Source organism: Culex pipiens, chromosome 3 (assembly GCF_016801865.2).
Source record: "Culex pipiens pallens isolate TS chromosome 3, TS_CPP_V2, whole genome shotgun sequence".
Taxonomy (NCBI): domain Eukaryota; kingdom Metazoa; phylum Arthropoda; class Insecta; order Diptera; family Culicidae; genus Culex; species Culex pipiens.
Genome location: NC_068939.1, coordinates 117,189,506 through 117,207,909, shown reverse-complemented (window position 1 = coordinate 117,207,909; position 18,404 = coordinate 117,189,506). Strand labels below are relative to the sequence as shown.

General features: G+C 35.7%; 1 protein-coding gene across 2 annotated transcripts in view; it reads left to right on the top strand.

The window, feature by feature from the left end:
* LOC120425706 (GATA-binding factor A) overlaps nucleotides 1-17,195 on the top strand; it is a 67,966-nt gene extending 50,771 nt beyond the window's left edge. The window contains exons 2-6 of one of the 2 annotated variants that reach the window (XM_052711053.1): nucleotides 4,542-4,870; nucleotides 10,626-10,730; nucleotides 11,149-11,327; nucleotides 15,408-15,690; nucleotides 15,760-17,195. In XM_052711053.1, the coding sequence (XP_052567013.1) occupies nucleotides 4,630-4,870; nucleotides 10,626-10,730; nucleotides 11,149-11,327; nucleotides 15,408-15,690; nucleotides 15,760-16,547 (1,596 nt within the window). In that variant the 5' untranslated portion in view covers nucleotides 4,542-4,629 and the 3' untranslated portion in view covers nucleotides 16,548-17,195. Of the gene's footprint in view, nucleotides 1-4,541; nucleotides 4,871-10,625; nucleotides 10,745-11,148; nucleotides 11,328-15,407; nucleotides 15,691-15,759 lie in introns of both variants that reach the window. The other variant, XM_052711054.1, reaches the window with a different exon arrangement.
* The last annotated feature ends 1,209 nt before the right edge of the window (nucleotides 17,196-18,404 follow it).

The following is an 18,404-nucleotide window of genomic DNA, read 5'->3' as shown; positions in this document are numbered from 1 at the left end:
CCAACTTTTTCAAAACTTTTTTTTTCGTTAAATCGTGATAACTGTTGATGGTTACAAGCAAACGCCTCATGTTTATATTTCTTTTTTTTGTAATTATCTGCTCTACAACTTTGTTTAAAATGTAAAATTTTGCTTGAAATGAAAAAATACCCTTCTGGGTTATTTTTTTTCATAAAATTATTTTTATTAGGTTCTTTTCGGTGCTGGGACCTGGTTAGGAACGAGTCGGCTTATGTAATTACATTTGACTTAATAATTACAGAGGATCTTGTGTGTAAATGTTAGTGGGAGGGGAGCCGATTACCCGCGGCCTACTCGGGGTTAGTAGGGAAGATTTCCCTTAAAACCCAAAAATTTTTACAGTCGAGTGTCAAAAAATTACAGAATTTTTGAAACCATTTTTGTATTTTTTTTTCGATGAGAAATACGTTTCATCGGAATTAATTTTTCAATATTTTACAGAAGAGTTAGTTTGACACCAAATTCCCAAACCATAGCTATTTATTGCTGCAAATTATTAAAAAACACGTATTTTTCCGAAAAAAAAGAATTTTGAAACTATCACACATGTCTTCTCTTATAAATATACTCTTTGATCATTTTTGTATATGACATGATAGTATTTTTTTTTTTGAAAATGTCTTAAAAACAAGAAATTAAACAAATTAAATTATACAAGTCAATTTCAAAGTTTAGATAAGTATAGAATTGTATGTTTTATAAAAAAACATATTTTTAAAAATTATTTTTAAGTCTTTACCACCAACTGGGGAAAATCGGGACTACAGTCTGAATAGGCACAGAAGAATTTAGAGTAATAAATTTGGAAATCGGTGTACTAGTTGTTTTGTTTTGTTCCTGTTTTAACCGAAATCAATCAAAAAATCAAAACATCATGAAAAAAAAAATAGCCTGAACATCTGTCTGATCTGATTTGTTACATTCGTCCTGATGCCGATGTTTGATGACAAATAATTTAATATGATATTTTTAAAATTTAAAATCATAAGCATACGTTAATATAATTTCCAGACTTTTATAAATATATAAAACTACAGTCATGCCCCGGTATTGCACGCCTCGGTTTTGCACTTCCCCGGTTTTGATTCGTTCAGCTGCCTCGGTTAAGCACGGTTCAGTGCTTAACTGAAGCACAGAGCTTATGGGATTTTGGCTATATGGGAGACATTGGCTTTATTCGTATGAAAAATCATGCAAACATCAAACAAAATATAGTGTTTTGGAATCGGGATGATGTCAGCTATCCATTGAAATTATAATTTCATGAAATTTTTCACAAAAATACGTATTTTTCCTGTATTTTGAAAATACAATGTTTCTCGAAAAAATACTCAAAATTATTGTTATTGCAATATGGGTATCAAATGATTGGAATTTTTTCATACATTTCGAATGTAAAATCATTTTTTTTAAACACTCAAAATTTTCACAAAACTACGTATTTTCGAAAAAATACTCAAAATTTCAGTTTTTACAATATGGGTATCAAACGATCAGGATTTTTTCATACATTTCGAATGTAATAACAACATTTTTTGAAAATACTCAAAATTTTCACAAAACTACGTATTTTCGAAAAAATACTTAAAATTTCCGTTTCAACAATATGGGTATCAAACGATCGAGATTTTTCATACATTTCGAAAATAATAATAATATTTTTGAAAATACTAAACAAAAATTTAAGTATTTTTTCAAAAATACGTAGCATGGTGAAAATTTGGATTATTTTCTCAAATTTGCGTTATAACTTTTAAAATGTGTGAAAAAATCCCTATCATTTGATACCTTTATTGTAAAACCGGAAATTTTGAGTATTTTTTTTTCGAAAATACGTAGTTTTGTGAAAATTTAGAGTATTTTCAAATTATGTTGTGATTACATTCGAAATGTATGAACAAAGTCCTGATCGTTTGATACCCATATTGTAAAAACAGAAATTATAAGTTTTTTTTTCAAAAAATCGTAGTTTTGTGAAAATTTTGAGTGTTTTCAAAATATGTTGTTATCACATTCGAAATGTATGAAAAAATCCCGATCGTTTGATACCCATATTGTAAAAAACTGAAATTCGGAGTATTTTTCGAAAATACGTAGTTTTGTGAAAATTTTGAGTATATCCAAAAAATGTTGTTATTACATTCGAAATGTATGAAAAAATCCTGATCGTTTGATACCCATATTGTAAAAACTGAAATTTTGAGTATTTTTTCAAAAATACGTTCTTTTTTGAAAATTTTGAGTATTTTCAAAAAATGTTCTTATAATATTCGAAATGTATAAAAAAATCCCAATCGTTTGGTACCCATATTGTAAAAACTGAAATTTTGAGTATTTTTTTTCTCGATAATACCTAGTTTTGTGAAAATTTTTAGCATTTCTTAAAAAAAATACTTAACATTCGAAATGTATGAAAAAAATCTGATCATTTGATACCCATATTACAATAACAATATTCTTTTTTTGATTTCTTTAGAGAAAAAAATGCATTTTCAAAATACAAGAAAAATACGTATTTTTGTTAAAAATTTTCATTAAATTATAATTTTAATGGATAGCTAACATCATCCCGATTCCAAAACACTATAATTTTTTGATGTTTGCATGATTTTTCATACGAGGCACGACTGTAGATAGAAAATATTTAAAGTGCTAGACATTTTGCGGATCTTTAAACTAAAATTTTAACAATTTTCCCTAAGGTGCTAAATTAATGCAGATATATGCCAAATAAATACTTTAATACTGCAAAATTCTTATCTTATACTTAGTTTTCAACTGTTCATCTATTTCCACAACCAAATCTAAATTTCCAGACCGATAACTTTTTTTATTCAATTAAGGGAATTCCCGGGACAAAATATTATAATTTCCGGGATATGGGAGTTCCCGGTTTTGAAAAAATCCCGGGAATTTTGTCCCGGGAATTCCCGGGATGGACGCACTACTTCCGGACTTTCAAAGAAAATTATCAAGTATTTTTTGTGAATTACACTGCTCGCATCACTCCAATTAATTTATTTTGTTTTGTTTACAAAAAAGAATTTAAATGAATGCGAGACGAGATACAATTTCTATGACGAATTTTTCTCTAAGTGAGCGTAAAATTAAATTCTTTTGATAAAAAAATCTTCCATAGTTGCGAATCTTAAAGCAAAATATTGTGCTTGTTTTTTTGATCTAACAGAATTCATATTGATTACCTTTCATACGAAAAATAAAAGTTGTCACTAAAGTTTAATGATCCTTGACTATATTTTGTCAATACAAATTAGGGTGATGGAATTGAAATTTAATCTCATTAATAAATGGGTCCTTTAAGATTTAAAATCTGGTTAATTTAGAAATCAATTAAAAGTTCTTTATACTATGCAAGTTCATTTCTCCCTACGCTTTTTCCTTCACCTCCTCCACCACTTCCCCCTTCAATTCCCAACTCCCCTCACTCTTGTGTCGATTCCGCCGGCGACCGCATCGAGCGACCCATCCAAGCAAAAGGTGTGAAACACGTGTCAGCTGTCAACCATTCTCCCGTCCACCGACGGCAATCGGCCAGGGGGAGAGAGAAAACGCCACAGTTTTACACGACAAAGATTTATCGATATGATAATTATCGCGCGACGCCACCTCACAAGCGAGAGATTTTGAGGACAGATAAATCTTCGTCGAAATAGAATCACGAGAGTTGGGAGAGAGGGAGAGTGGGGAATTTCTCTCAGATGAACAACAAGTGAAAGAGAGATCGTATGAGATAAAACTAATGATGATCACGAGCGCGAGAGCGGCGCGACATTCCAAGGGTATCGAATTTCAACGCGGTTTGTAGTGCCGATCTTCGGTGGAGGTTCTGGAATTCCTTCAACGGCGTGACTCCAGGTGGAAATTCTTCAGCTGCGCCGCTCGTAACTCTCCATCCATCAAATGATACTGGAAATGTTAGACCCGCTCTTTTTTTGACAAACTTCCGTTTCTGGTAGTTTGCGACAAAATTTCCCATACGGTACAACAACAAAAAATGTAACAATTTGCCACTATCAGCCAAAACAAAGCATTTAGTGCCATTGTTCGGTATGTCTGGTGCGTCACGGAACGTTGAACCTGAGAGGTTCCAAGTCAACGGAATCGTATGGTGGAGTAAGCATTTTCCAGCCGGCTCTGTAATCATCATCGTTCAGCATTTTTTGCTGATATGCTGGTTGGTTGGCGTTCGAGTCTTACCGTCTGCTGCTGATACTAATTTATTTTTTCTACACGCTGGTCCTGAGCCAGATAAGACCGCGATCCGTCAACGGCACGGCGCCCGGGATCGCCGGTTTCGCGCACTGACGTTTAGACAAAACTTGAACACATGTGCGATTTTGATAACGTTGATCGCAATGGGCACGAATTGCGTGCCTCGTGGTTTGGGAAATTTGGAAGGATTGTGTTAGGGAAGATTTTGATTATTTGGTAGGCTGATAAACATTTAAAAATTAGAATAAAGTTCAAATAACGAATTATATTTTTTTTCACAATTTCAGACCACCTGCACTCCAACATTCCAACGAAAAAGTAGCTCCACGAGGGGGAAAAAAGGCAGCAAAAATTCCCCACGCCGGAGAAGAAGTCATGTTTCACTCGACTGCAGCGGCCGCGTATTCCGACATGACGGTAGCTGCGGTTGCGACCGGCGGCAACTCGACCGGCTCATCGTACCATCACCAGACGGCGGCGGCGGCGGCCGCGGCAGCAGCAGCAGCGGCCTCGAACGCCCCCGTCTACGTGCCCTCGAACCGGGCCCTGGGCCACACGCAGTACGGTCACGCGGCGAACTTCCCGGCCCAGAACGGGTGGCCGACGGATGGTTTTGGTGAGTGGATGTTCTCAAGTTACCACGCAGCTCTATTTTAATTTCGATTACAAAAAATGTGAGATCAACAGAAATCTAGTACTTCGTATTTATTTGACTAACTATTATCAAACATTTTGTCAAACACAATTTGGAAAATAGTTTGTACACCCTTCGAAATATTGAAAATTAGGTTATTTGTAGTTAGATCATCAAAATTTTGAATTCTCAACTTAAAAGCAGACATGCATTGGCGCTGCACGCGGTTAGCACGCGTGCTATTTTAACGGATAGCACTGCGCTTTCAATCATAGCACTCGCCCTGGCACTCGAATACAAATGGTAACTAGGTTGTTTTTTCATTTGTTGATTGAAAATTTACTGTCATCATTGTCTAGAATGTTATGAAACTAACAACAACCACATTTATCTGTGAATTTGGTGCAGTGCTAGTGTTCAAGGAAAGTAAGCAAAAGATCCATGGTTCTGATCCTTTCCAGGTGACCTGCAGACTTCATAGGGCGTGGTCTGGCTGGCACTTGAATGGGCACAGGATTTGAATTTTAATTCTCTGAAGATTTTGCGGGCCCTGAGATAAAATATTTATGGAAGAATCTGGAAAAAGGTATGTTGCAGTTGTTATAGATTCCCGTTAGCCGATGATCGAATTAGCTTGAGAACTTTGATTAAAAAGACTCTTTTCCTAAAAAGGAAATAAAATCCTATGAGTGCTAAGTGGGAGTGCTAAATATTAGCACTAGCACTGGGCTGGAGTAGTATGCTTTGAACTTGATGTGAGTGCTAAATTGGAAGTGCCAGTGCAGAGCGTGCCAATGCACGTCTGCTTAAAAGGCTTTCTCAACTTAAGGCTTTTGGATCGATTAGATAATCCGTCCTCAGAAAATCAACCAGTCAATTTGGCCGATCTTTTGATATGTTAACAGCTAGATTTTCGTTTGCGTATCGTTTAGCTCAATGTCACCCCCTCTAACAAATGAGATTGAACCAACGTTCGAACGGTTGGCATTTAGGACAGTTTCACCTTTAACTTCTCTATGTTTTTGCTATTGAATTACAATTCTTGATAACAATCAAATTTTTTATGTTATTTAGAGAAAACGAGCTGTATCGTTTTTTGGCCCATGGTCAGCCATTATCTTTTTTACTTTTTCAGTATCCATAACTAAAAATCATATTGACCGATCTTCATCAAATTTAGGCAATTGTTTCTAGAGAAAATGTATGCCAGAATTAAAATATTAAGATATATCCATTGTTAATCAGCTTCTGATTGCATTTTTGCAGCTATGAATAGATTTATTCTACAAACAAATATTTAAATATTAAAGATATTTTTAAGAGGGGAATCAGCCATATTTGCAGCCTAATAAGCTAAGAAATAGGATTAAAAACAATAAGAGTCGTCTCTCAGTCGGCAGTTGGACTCGCAATCCAAAGGTCAGTTTGAATCCCGTGGTGGAAGGGAACTAGTTGTAAACATCACAACCTTCAAATTAGTAATAGGTTTTTTTTTTTTCTGGGCGATTACTAGTCTTGCACGAATTTTCAAAAATTTCTGAGAAAAGCGTTTTTCCAAAAGCAAACCTTTAACCTTTCTTTTGTAAGAAAAGCAAAAAGGTGCCTTCCACATCCAAGGTTGTACAGAAAAAGGTTTTGGATTTTTTTCAAAGCTTAATCCAGGACAAATTTACAGCATACCAATTTTACCTCAAAGTGTAGGAAATGTGAGTCGAAAACGGTAAAAAAAATTTTTTAAACATTGGCAAAGGCATTTTTTGCGCTAGAGTTTAGAATGAATCAAAATCTGGTACCGGAGTTTTCTTAAAAAATAATTTTTTGGAGAAAATCGAGAAGATGGTCAAACTAACAAATGACATAGATGAAGTGCATCGTTATCAAGTAATTGGTCATTTTAGGTTACTGCTGATTGCTGAGATTCAGCCTATTAAAGATTAAAAAAAGCGAAAAATGAGTTTTTTCGCAGTGTCACCTAATTATTACTAATTCATCTACTCGTGATATCTCGGAAACTATTGGTTCAATTTGTCATGTTAAAAAATTATACTAGTTATAAAGGTTCCATGTTGAAAGGGTGGTTTCTCGAAATTAAATACGCCGACGCGTTTAGTTAGACTGTCCAAAACGTTCTGATTTCATTGTAATCGAAAAGTCCCCCAGAGCCTCACACACGAGGTACCGTTAACTGGGGTGACTTTGATAGCCCGGGGTGACTTTGATAGGTTTTCTAAATGCCCGTCAAATTAATATCTAAACATTCTGAGAGTTTTGAGTATGTAAGCATTAAGGGATAGCTTATTACCGAACCTATATGCAAAAATGTGACTGTTACATTGGATGTATCAAAATTAGTGGTCAAATCAAATTTCTACCAATGTCACCCCGGGCTATCAGAGTCACCCCAGTTCACGGTACTGAGGTTTTGCTTATTGAGCATCAATCGAGCAACTTGCTTTAATCGCGGCGAGGTAAACGAAGTTATGCTTTGTTCGCAGTTTGGATAACTGTTGTCGGCTGTGCTGATGATCTTGGTGGCGTCCATCAATTATGCGGAAAGCAATTTACGCAACTTACTTTTGGAAATTTTAGAATTGAAAGTAACCTGTTGGAAAGGCTTAAAGAACTTATTTTGGGATTTTTAAAATGTTGGGCTTGATTTTTAAATTTCGAATTTTATCTTAAAAGAGCAAAAAAAATCCATAAGAGTATATTTTTTCTCGAAATTTAAAAAAAAGCCAATAATCGAACATTTTTCCGGTGTACTTTATAAAAACAATAATTTTCGATTGGAAATTTATACATAATTACAAATTTTCGAATATACACTTACCGTAAAACGGGATGACTTTGAAAATAAAAAAATATAAAAATTGTAATAACAAGCCATGGTCTCAACATTTGAATGAAAATAGTGTTTTAAAGTGCATTTTAACCTGCCCTGTTGTTTTGCAATCATTATAGTTTTCAAAATATCCAAATATTGAAGAGATTTTTTGTTTCGCCGAAAAAAAACTTTTTGTGGTGCAGTACATTGGAATTCCACAAAAATTTAAAATATTTTTGATCGATCCCAGACATGCTAAATATGATTTTAAACACAGAAAAATGCATTTCTAATTGTTTTCAGTTGGTTAGACTTATATTTCCTTTAAAATTTTGAAGTTTTTTGAAAAAATATTTTTTTTGCCCCCTGATTTTTCGAACCGATTTTGAAGGGGGGCGACATAAACATTGAAAAATATTTGCAACGGCCTAACTAATTATAAACATAGTTTTTTTTTCTTTGTAAAACTATATATACAATAGGATGTAACAAAAATGACTTTTTGGCGGGCATTCAGGGGTTTGTTCAGGTGGGCATACTGAGCCTAAATCCCAAATATGAGCTTGATTGGACGTAACAGGAGCTGGCGCTCCGCCCTTCAATTTTAAATGGGATTTAACCCGTAAAAAAAGATTTTTTCAAAAATGTCACTTTTTGAGGCATTTTGGCCACCAATGCGTTTACCAAAAACATCACTGGCGTGTAGGCCAGATCCTTGCGCATCTTTTGGTATATATAACATTGAAGTTTGGAGCACCCTGGAGCTCGGTACAGACCTTCAAAGTTTGGCATATTTTCGAAAAATCGGTCCCAGCAAAATCAAATGGCGTCTCGGGCGTCGCGAGGTGCGACGCATAGGGGAAGGTGGGGCAAGACGACCATATGGGGCAAGAGGAACAATCGCTCCTACGGCCGTAATTTTTACAATTTTGATTATTTCCAGTATGAGGAATTGTTGCTAGCAATGCAATTAGCTGATTCTACTACCACATAACCGCCAAAATGACGTAAACGCCACGGGGCATAAGATTTAATGAAGTTTTTTCAAAACCTTTGTTTTCTTATAATATTTGGAAAGTACAAAATAAGGCTTAGGGTTCGTTTTAAGGCTCATTTTATCAAAATGCTATTTTTCCTAGATCAGTAGTGTCCCTACAAATGACATGCCACTATTACAAAGTATGATTTAACTTTTGGTTATTTTTGTTGACAGCTTTTAAAAAATCTTGTTCAGGTGGGGCAAGTGTACCATATGGATTTTTAGTATGGAAAAATTACGAATTGCTGCAAGAACATATTTTATTGGGAAATAAATACATGAAAGTACTTAAGAACTGATAAACAATCGTTAAAAAAAAAATTGTTCATACAAAGTATAGTGATATTACTAAAATTTACTATTTATCATCGAAGTAGTATTTTTTTTTCGTAAAAACGATAAAACTTTTAGTAAAATATTATTATTTAATCTAAAAATGAAGAAACCATTCAAATACATTCTAATCTGATGTATCTAAGTGATAACAGTTCAATTGTTAGCAAATTAACATGTTTTTTCATGCATTGTTCCTCTTGCCCCAACGGGTTGTTCGTCTTGCCCCACTAGTTGAGTAGAACGTACGGAAAATCAAAATTTTAAAATCAATTTTTCACATTAAAAAACAGGATTTTTTTAAAACTTGCTTTAACAAGGCTTAGTCAAGACCTAGAATAAGATGATTATAATAAAATCCGACAGATTTTTTAACTTTTTAATGGGTTATAACGAGCATTTCCTTAGCTTGTTACACTTGCCCCACTTTCCCCTATCTTTTTTGCCGGGGCCGAAGAATGGTCAAGAATGGTGCATGGACCTTGTGTGTTTTACAAATGATTCAAAAATAATAAGCTTGAGAAAACCTTACTGGTTGGAAAATATTGCAAAAATAAATTTAAAGCCTATCAATGTCACCCCGGTTTACAGTATGTATGTCCAGCCCGAAGAGATTGTATGAGGACTTAAATGGGATAACTAATTTAGAAAAAGGAATACTTTGAAAAATATTTGAAACGGCCAAGAGTTAAAAATGTAAATTTTGGCGAAGATTTAGATTTTAGCCCGTCTAGGTTGCAAGTGGCTCTTTCTAAGGCACAAGCTCATGAAGAAAAAAAATATGTTTTTCTATTTCATTTTGAATACAAAATTAGTTAGTCGGTAACTAATCATGACTTAACTAGGGGTCAGGTCTGGTTTAAATAGTCTAATTTGATTTTAAACAAGTATATTACCAAGTATTGAATATCTATTATCCTGAAAGCATCATCATTGCAATTTTTATTACAGAGGATTTATAATCGAAAACTTGTTATGTGAAAAGCGAATTGGCAAACTAGCAACTTTTTTTTAAGAAACAAGAAGTTATTCTACGTGTTTCTCTATAGCTTTGTATTGATTAGATTAAATCTAATTTGTGTGTTTTTCAAGACATGTCTCAAGTGCATAGTGAATCCAAAATTTGGCAATATGATCTTGTATATTGTAAATATATAAGTCGTTTTTAAAATGAAAGCGCACACTTTTTAAGTTCTTCTACATTAAAACAAGTTATTTTAACTGAAATATAAAATTCCTTTTAAAATGATCTATAAACGATCTGTTTTACGCTTTAATTATATTAAGAGTGCGTTTACAAAATTCAGCTGTTCCACTTATATGACTCTCTTAACATGACTGAATAGCATTTTTGGGAATTCTCATTTTCAATAAAGTTAAAATTTTATTATTTTATTAACTTTACTGCTGCTTCACTGCAGTCAGTTTTATTTCCTCAAAAGACACATGCTCGCAAATTTTCAGCTAATCCCCCGAAAACGAACCATGCTTTTAACATTCCCCATTTTGTTCTTCTCTTTTTTTTCGGTCAACTGCTCCAGGCACGACCCACACCCAGCTGCCGCCGCAGTTCTACGCGCAGAACGTGATGATGGGCTCCTGGCGCGCCTACGATCCGACCGGATTCCAGCGCACGTCACCGTATGGTAATTTGAAGAAGGTAATAACGCTGGCGAATAAATTAACTAAAGCAATTTCTTCTCTTCTCCCCCTTCTACTTTTTTTCTCTCTCTCGCGGCTGCGACTCTAAATTCCACCCACCCACAAAAAAAAAAACGAAAACCAACCCCAAATGAAAATTTAAAAAAATATTAAACTAAATTTAAAATAACAATTACAAACTGGAAAAAAAAACTCGAATGCAAACGCACACACTCTAAATTGACACGCGCGTCCTTCGTTACGAATTTAACTTGGAAAAACGCCATCTTTATATCTCAATTGCACGTACAAAACTCGATAAATTAAACTCGATTAAAATGGTGGTGAAACGCGAAAATGTAATCGTAAAAAATTGCGGTGGGTGGATCGCGCGCGCACACACACACTCACACACTCTTACAGACAGTGCCATGGATTTCCAGTTCGGCGAGGGACGGGAGTGTGTCAATTGTGGGGCCATCTCAACACCCCTCTGGCGTCGCGACGGCACCGGTCACTATCTCTGCAATGCCTGCGGGCTCTATCATAAGATGAACGGTATGAACCGTCCGTTGATAAAGCCCAGCAAGCGTTTGGTGAGTGTGAGTATTCCAGTTTTTTTTTTGTATAAACATTCCAACATTTTAACAAGTTTCCCCTTTTTTCATCGGATCCCTCCAATTTTGTTTTAAATTTGGTTGAAAGTTTAGCATTCCATCCCACCCATCCTTTTTTTTCCCCTTGACAGTACAATTCATCCGAAAATTATTTGTTTGATTAGTTTTTGGTACTTAAATAAAACGAGAATAAATAAACTATCACGATAATAATCATTAAAATTAGAGGGTGCCAATTCCCGACATTTTAAATTTTCAGGGAATCGAGAATCAAATTTTTCAATTTTCCGGGAATTTCTCGGACTCGGGAATTGTAGGGTTAATCCTTCCAGCTTGAACATGCGAAAAAATATATGTTTTTCAATCATTTGCAGCCTGAAAAGGTGATGAGATGGAAATGTGTTGTCTAAGGGACTTTTAAGTAAAATTGGACGCCCAATTTGACGGCTTGCTCAAAATTCCGAAAAAACGTTTATTCCCTAAAAAAAACACTAAAATGTTTTAAAAACTCTGTCATTTTTCGTTACTCAACTGTTAAAAAAATAAGGACATGTCATTTTAAGGGAAATTTAATGTACTTTTCAAATCTGCATAAACCCTGAAGGGTATTTATTCATTTAGAACAAAATTTTTCATTTTAAATTTTTTTGGAACAATTACTTTTTGACGTGTCTCTTTATTTTGTCGTTCGTGTCTGTCGCGGGTGACCGTGAACGGCCATGATCAACAACGACCAACTTTTTCAAAACTTTGTCGATGACCACAAAACGACCCGAGTTAACCCTGACGAGTTATTATCGATTTAAAGAAGACATGACATACATGAAAAGATTGTTTTTTCACCAACTTCAACGATAAAATGCGACCCTTGCCAATTTTGCTCACAGTTACTTATTTTTGCCTAAGGAATCGAATCAGGGGAAACCCTGATGTCGATTTTTTTTAATTGTCGCCCTAATTCTCACTGAATAATTTTCTGATTTTAGTGGTAGACATCAATTTGTTAATTATTAGATTTGTGTCCAAAAAGTATAAAATTAGCTTGGAATGTATCATTATTTTTCAACATTTTCTGCTCTATAACAGTATGCGTTCCGCCTATGTCTAATACTAATTGAAATTACTTAAGGTAAAACGGGACACCAGGTCTTGGACAACTACTGGCCAACTTCTATCAATTTCTGAACTAGACAGATTGCTTTTTAACATCTGCAAAAAATGGAACTTCGTAAGTTATGATTGCTTTAGGGAAATCATTGGACTTTTTTTTAGAATACAGGAACAGAAGTGAATATAATTTTATCATAAAATTTTCCTATCTTAAAATCTTTCTGCAAAATTTTAAAACCATACTTGCTTTAATTTATTTTTACTGCAGGTTTGAATTTTTTTAGTAATTTAAAATTAAATTGCATTGAGAAAATGTTTTTTTACTTCAAATGCGATTTAATCGTGTTATACTTTTTTGAGCATTTACATTCAAAACACTAGTAAATAACATCTATGAGTAACAATAACAATGTTTAAAGCGTATAAGGCCATTCAAGTCAGAACTAAAAATACTAATTCACTCGTTTCTAAGACAAAATTAATCATGAATTGAAAATTTTGCTTACTATTAAGTAATACATTCCAGACTCGATTATCCGAAGTTTTGATTATCTGAAGTTCAATTATCCGAAGGTAATAATCGAATCATGAACAACGTTTTTTTTTATTTTCTCACTTTTAACATCAAATTTGAGTTCTGCGACCCCATTTTTGCCAAATTTGAATGGTTGATTGCAAGTTGATTGCCTATTAAATTCAAAAATGCATTTTTTTAAATATTTCATCACCGCCATTTTGGCCGCCATCTTGGATTTAAAAATTCTAAACTGCCCATGATCGCATAAATGTCCCATACGCATTTTCGTCACTTTTGAGTTATTGATGCAGTTTGGTTCAAAACCGTGTGCTCTTTCAAAAGAGCCTATAACATCCAGTACTTTGTTCTAGAAATCAGGAGGAAATCCAGTTTTTTTTGTGAAAACTTAACACGTAGCCTTATGTGTGGGACAAACTTCCCTAGTGTTTTTCTCAGCTTGCTGTTTTTGCATATGGGACATTTATGCGAACATGGGCAGTAAATCACTTTAGAATAGTTTAGGTGTCAAAGTAAAGCCAACAATCAAAAATATGACAACGAAAAAAAAATTTGTTTTTCGTGATTTGATTATCCGAAGTGAATTTTTGCCAAGGCCTTCGGATAATTGAGTCTGGACTATATAATTTATATCTCTTGCTTGATAATACTGATTCCAAACAAAAAAAAATCATGGTAATATTACATCTGCGAAGGGGTACATCTTTTATGTCAGAAAAAATGTGAAATTTAACCTCTGAAAATATGTAATTTTACCACTATTCTGGTGTAATGTCGCTTTTTCAGTCTAAATTGAGGTAAAATTACATCATAAAAGAGGTAATATTCAACCTTCCATATTTACACAATTTTTTACTGTGCAGATAGATTATTTTGATTCGAGTAATTTCTCGCAAAATTAAGATTAAAATAAATTTATAATTTTGAAAATATTAAGAAAGATACGAAATTGTCCACAGAAATCACTCTGATATTTAGAACTGTTGCACTTTTTTATGACCTGCATTCTCAGCATCGTTGTTTTCAAATAAATAAAAAAATACTTTTGGGAAACATAACTCAATTTTATAAGAGTAGTTTATGCAACAAGTTGCAAAAAGAAGATAAATACGACGAGTGCTGAAAAAAAACAAGCTCTGCAACGAGTTCCATGCAACATTTTTTTATAAAGTCTTCACGTTAAGGGCCTTTAGTCAGTAAGTTTTTGGCCCTGTATGAAAATCGAGAATGTTTTTCGAATTTTCAATTTTAAATCAATGTAGAAAAATTCTCTAGGACTTTGTAGATACAGTATTTGTTCGCTAACTGGGTGTTGTTTAACTGGGCTGCTTTTTAACTGGGCGCTCGATAACTGGGCCGTAACCCAGTTAAAAAGCAGACAAACGTCAGAAAACCAAAACAAACCGTAATGACCGAGGTGTTCAATAAATGTTCATGTTCAATAAATAAGCAAAACTTTTTTCAAACTTTTAATTAATTTCAAGTTAAAATTAAAGAAATATGAAAAGTAAGCATTGTAAATAAATTTGAGTAACAATTATTTTTATATTTCATCTGGAAAATATTGTGCAACGGTGGACCCCTCATTGATTTTTGTACAGCCCAGTTAACGAGCAGTATTCGGTGACTGGGCTACGTTATCAGCCCAGTTACCGAACAAGTACTGTAGCTCAAATTTGTATACCTCAAAATTTGCAAACATGTTTGGTATGTCTAAAGATGCTATTTTCCATCATCGATTCGTCCATTCATGTTTCCAAACAAATTTCAGGAGTGGTAATTAAAAAAAAGCTTTGCAATGTTGATCTGTATCTATCTGTTGTCTGTGATCTAGAGAAGCAACTATCTTATCGATTTGGTGTTTTAAAACAAGATTTACGTATAGGTAAGGAGAACACGAGAAACAATATGGTTACACCATAAAAATACTTATTTTTAAATTTCACTTTCTGTCACAAATAGTCAAGTTGCGCAAAAGAAGCATTTTCCATTAATTTTATATTTGGATATGTTCAAGATGATAAAACAAAATGCAATTTTTGGCAAAAAACCGATATTATGATCAAGGATATTTTTTACTTTATTTTTGAATTTTTAATCGGAATGTAATTTACACAATGTTTGAAAACGTCCATAATTTGTATTTATATTAACCTCAAAGTATTTTCAGTTTAAAAAGTGACTTCTTTTACCTGTAGAATTCCTGATCAAGCTTTAGTACGGCTACCAAATCTTGCTCAGCAAACATCCAAACACTAAGACCACATGGTTAAAAAATGTAGAAGAATTATTCAGTCAACTTTTAAACTAACCACCCTAATCTTCCATCCAACACTCAAACCTTCATCACAGCACTGTTCGAAAACTGTTATAACTGAGCATCTCTCTTACTCTCTCTATCTCTCCTCTCTCCCTTTCAGACCGCCACCCGTCGGTTAGGACTGTGCTGTACAAACTGCGGTACGCGCACCACCACGCTGTGGCGACGAAACAACGACGGTGAGCCGGTGTGCAACGCGTGCGGGCTGTACTTTAAACTGCACGGCGTCAACCGACCGTTGGCGATGCGCAAAGACGGCATTCAGACGCGCAAACGGAAACCCAAGAAGAGCGGAAGTTCGTCCGGGGGTGGGGGTGCCCTTGGAGGGGCGACCGATGTGATGTCCTTGGTCGGGGTTGGCAAGAAGGATGATATGGGCGATGGTGAGATGGATTATTTTTATGGGTATGTTGAACAGCATGCTAACAGTTTTTTCTCTTTCTGTTTTACAGGATCTCATCTCCAGACCGATCGCAACGGCAACTCCAAGAACATGTCGTCGTCTTCGTCAATCAGCCCCAAAACACCAAACCTAACTTCACCGCCACTCCGATCTCTGCACATCTCACCTCATCACCACCATCATCACCCGGCCGCCAGTCACCACCAGTCTTCGTACAACCTTCCGGCCTTAACCAGCTCTCACCACACGTCCTCGCTGAACCTCGGTGGTGGCGGCGGCGGCGGCAAGTACGATCTCTCGTCCCTTTCGTCGGCCGCCGGTCTCGGTGGAGGCACTGCCGGTAGCAACAACGGCCTCGGACTCTGCTCTTCGGCGTCGTCCCAACATTCTGCCCAGCAGTCCCAGCACAACCACTCGATCTACACGGCGGCTTCGACGATGAACACGATGCACCATTCCGCCAACAGCTACAATCTGCACAACAGCGGTGGTGGTGGTGGAGGCGGCGGTGGCGGATCCGGTCTCGGATCGTCCCCCTTTGGTCAGATCAAGTCCGAGTCGAATCCGTTGGCTTCGTCAACGCCAACCTCGTCCGTGACTCCAAACGGCTACGGCGACTACATGAACAACTGTCTCCAGAGTGGCTACTTCGGGGGAACGTTCGGATCGCTGCACTCGCACCACAGTCCGCATCACTCGGGGATGGGCGGTGCGGTCAACGGAGCTCTGTCCCACAGCCATCATCATCACCACCATCACGGAACGGCCGCCGATCTCGCTGGCTATCACCACCAGCACAACGTCATACAAGCGGCCAAGCTGATGGCCTCGTCCTAGACAAGCACGCTTCGAACTCTTATACGAATAGCACCTTAGTTGTACTTATTACCTACTATTGTAAGACTATTTTACATACCATTACTACTACTACCCAGTTAAGTTCCTCGCTTTTAGTGCTTCAATGTTTTAGACAAGAAAAGTGTACATTCATCTCTACTGTTTTCTTTCCGAACTCGTACAGATAAAATTTATCTAGCGCGAGCAAAATGTAAATCGACAAATGACAAAGTGTATAACGATTTACTACAAATCCCTAGAATAAGTAAAATAATCAAAAGTGTTGAATCATTCAAATGAAGGAAGAAAAAATAGTGTTTCAATTTCGTACTATTAGCGATGTAAGATAACAAAAATTTAAAGTACATCATCTTTTGACAGTATTCGAAAAACTCTCTTCTAGATTTACGTTTAAGAATCTGTAAATATATATTTTTTAACATAACTACCGTTCTAGACATGTATTGCGCACATCAGCCTGTAATGACGAATAGCAAGTGAATATTTATTTTAAGTACATCGACACACACACATTTCCTATGATATACGTGAAGTTTATTACCGGCAAAATATCCTATTTAATTTTAGCAATCACAATTACCTAGATTGATCAAAATTGTAAGAAATAAAATGTTTTATTAGTAAATATATCGCATTGCTTTTTCCCCTTAAACTATCACAACAATTTCTTAAAACAAAAGACTTTATTTTCATTCCTGTTGCATGATTCGAATTGTTATGCGTTAAAAAAAATCGTTTTTCGTGTTTCGTTCTTTAATCGCGGCAGCAAAGCGGCAGCAAAAGCCGTTGCACATTTGGCGATTTTGTATAAACAACAATACTGTGATAGACCGTGACCTAAACTGCCGTTCTACGCGTAATTGTCCCATGTTAGTTTTGGACGATTTTGACTTTATGGCATTTTTAAGTTTAGTCTGATGTGTACTTTAAGAAAAACACATAAAATCTGGTACTTTGTTCGGAAACTCATTAAAAACAACACCAAGTCTGTTTGTCCCATCGTTACACTTCTACGCATAATTGTCCCACCAAGTATTTTCTCATACGGAATCAATAGTTTTATGAAGCATTATGTCTTGCTTACCTGTTGTATAGCAAGAGAATAACAAATTAGAGTGATAAACTGCTAATTGGGGCGATTAGGGACACATAGGGTGATTAGGGACCCACGGGACAATTATGTGTAGAAACACAGAAATCGGTCGAAAAATTTCAATCGCATTTTTCTCAGTTGGACTTTTTTGAACATGGGACAATTATGCGCAGAACGACAGTAAAGGGCATAGGACGATTCAATGGAATTTTGATCGATTTGAATCGTACTACAACATATAAGTTACGTTCTTACTTTAGATACTTACGAAAATCTCCTAGCCCCATGTTGATAGAAGACGGCACAAAAGTCCAGTCTCATATCGAAAACGACAGTCGAACGTACTTTCGGAGGCTGGGTTGGTACTGGAATACCTACTGTAGATGACTTTACGGTGACTTCATGATTAAACGTAAATTATCATCTAGAAAAGTGTAGAGACTAGCAGACACGGCATAAGTCCAACTTGCAATCCCGACGGCAGCTGATTCAGACAGACAGTTCACACAAATAGTTGTCGCAAATCATTGGAGAATATGTGGATAAAGTAGCAGCAGGCAACGCACTTTGGACTGGGAAGATTTAGAGGTTGTAGAACCTAGCGTTGATATTGTAATGTCCAGCGCCATCTTGAATAAACTAGCTTAACAAATTCTGTAACACCCCTGCGGGTTACAGCTCTCTTATGTGTGCTGCTCGTTTCTACCAACCTAAAATTGTACAGTAACGCTGAAATACAAGTC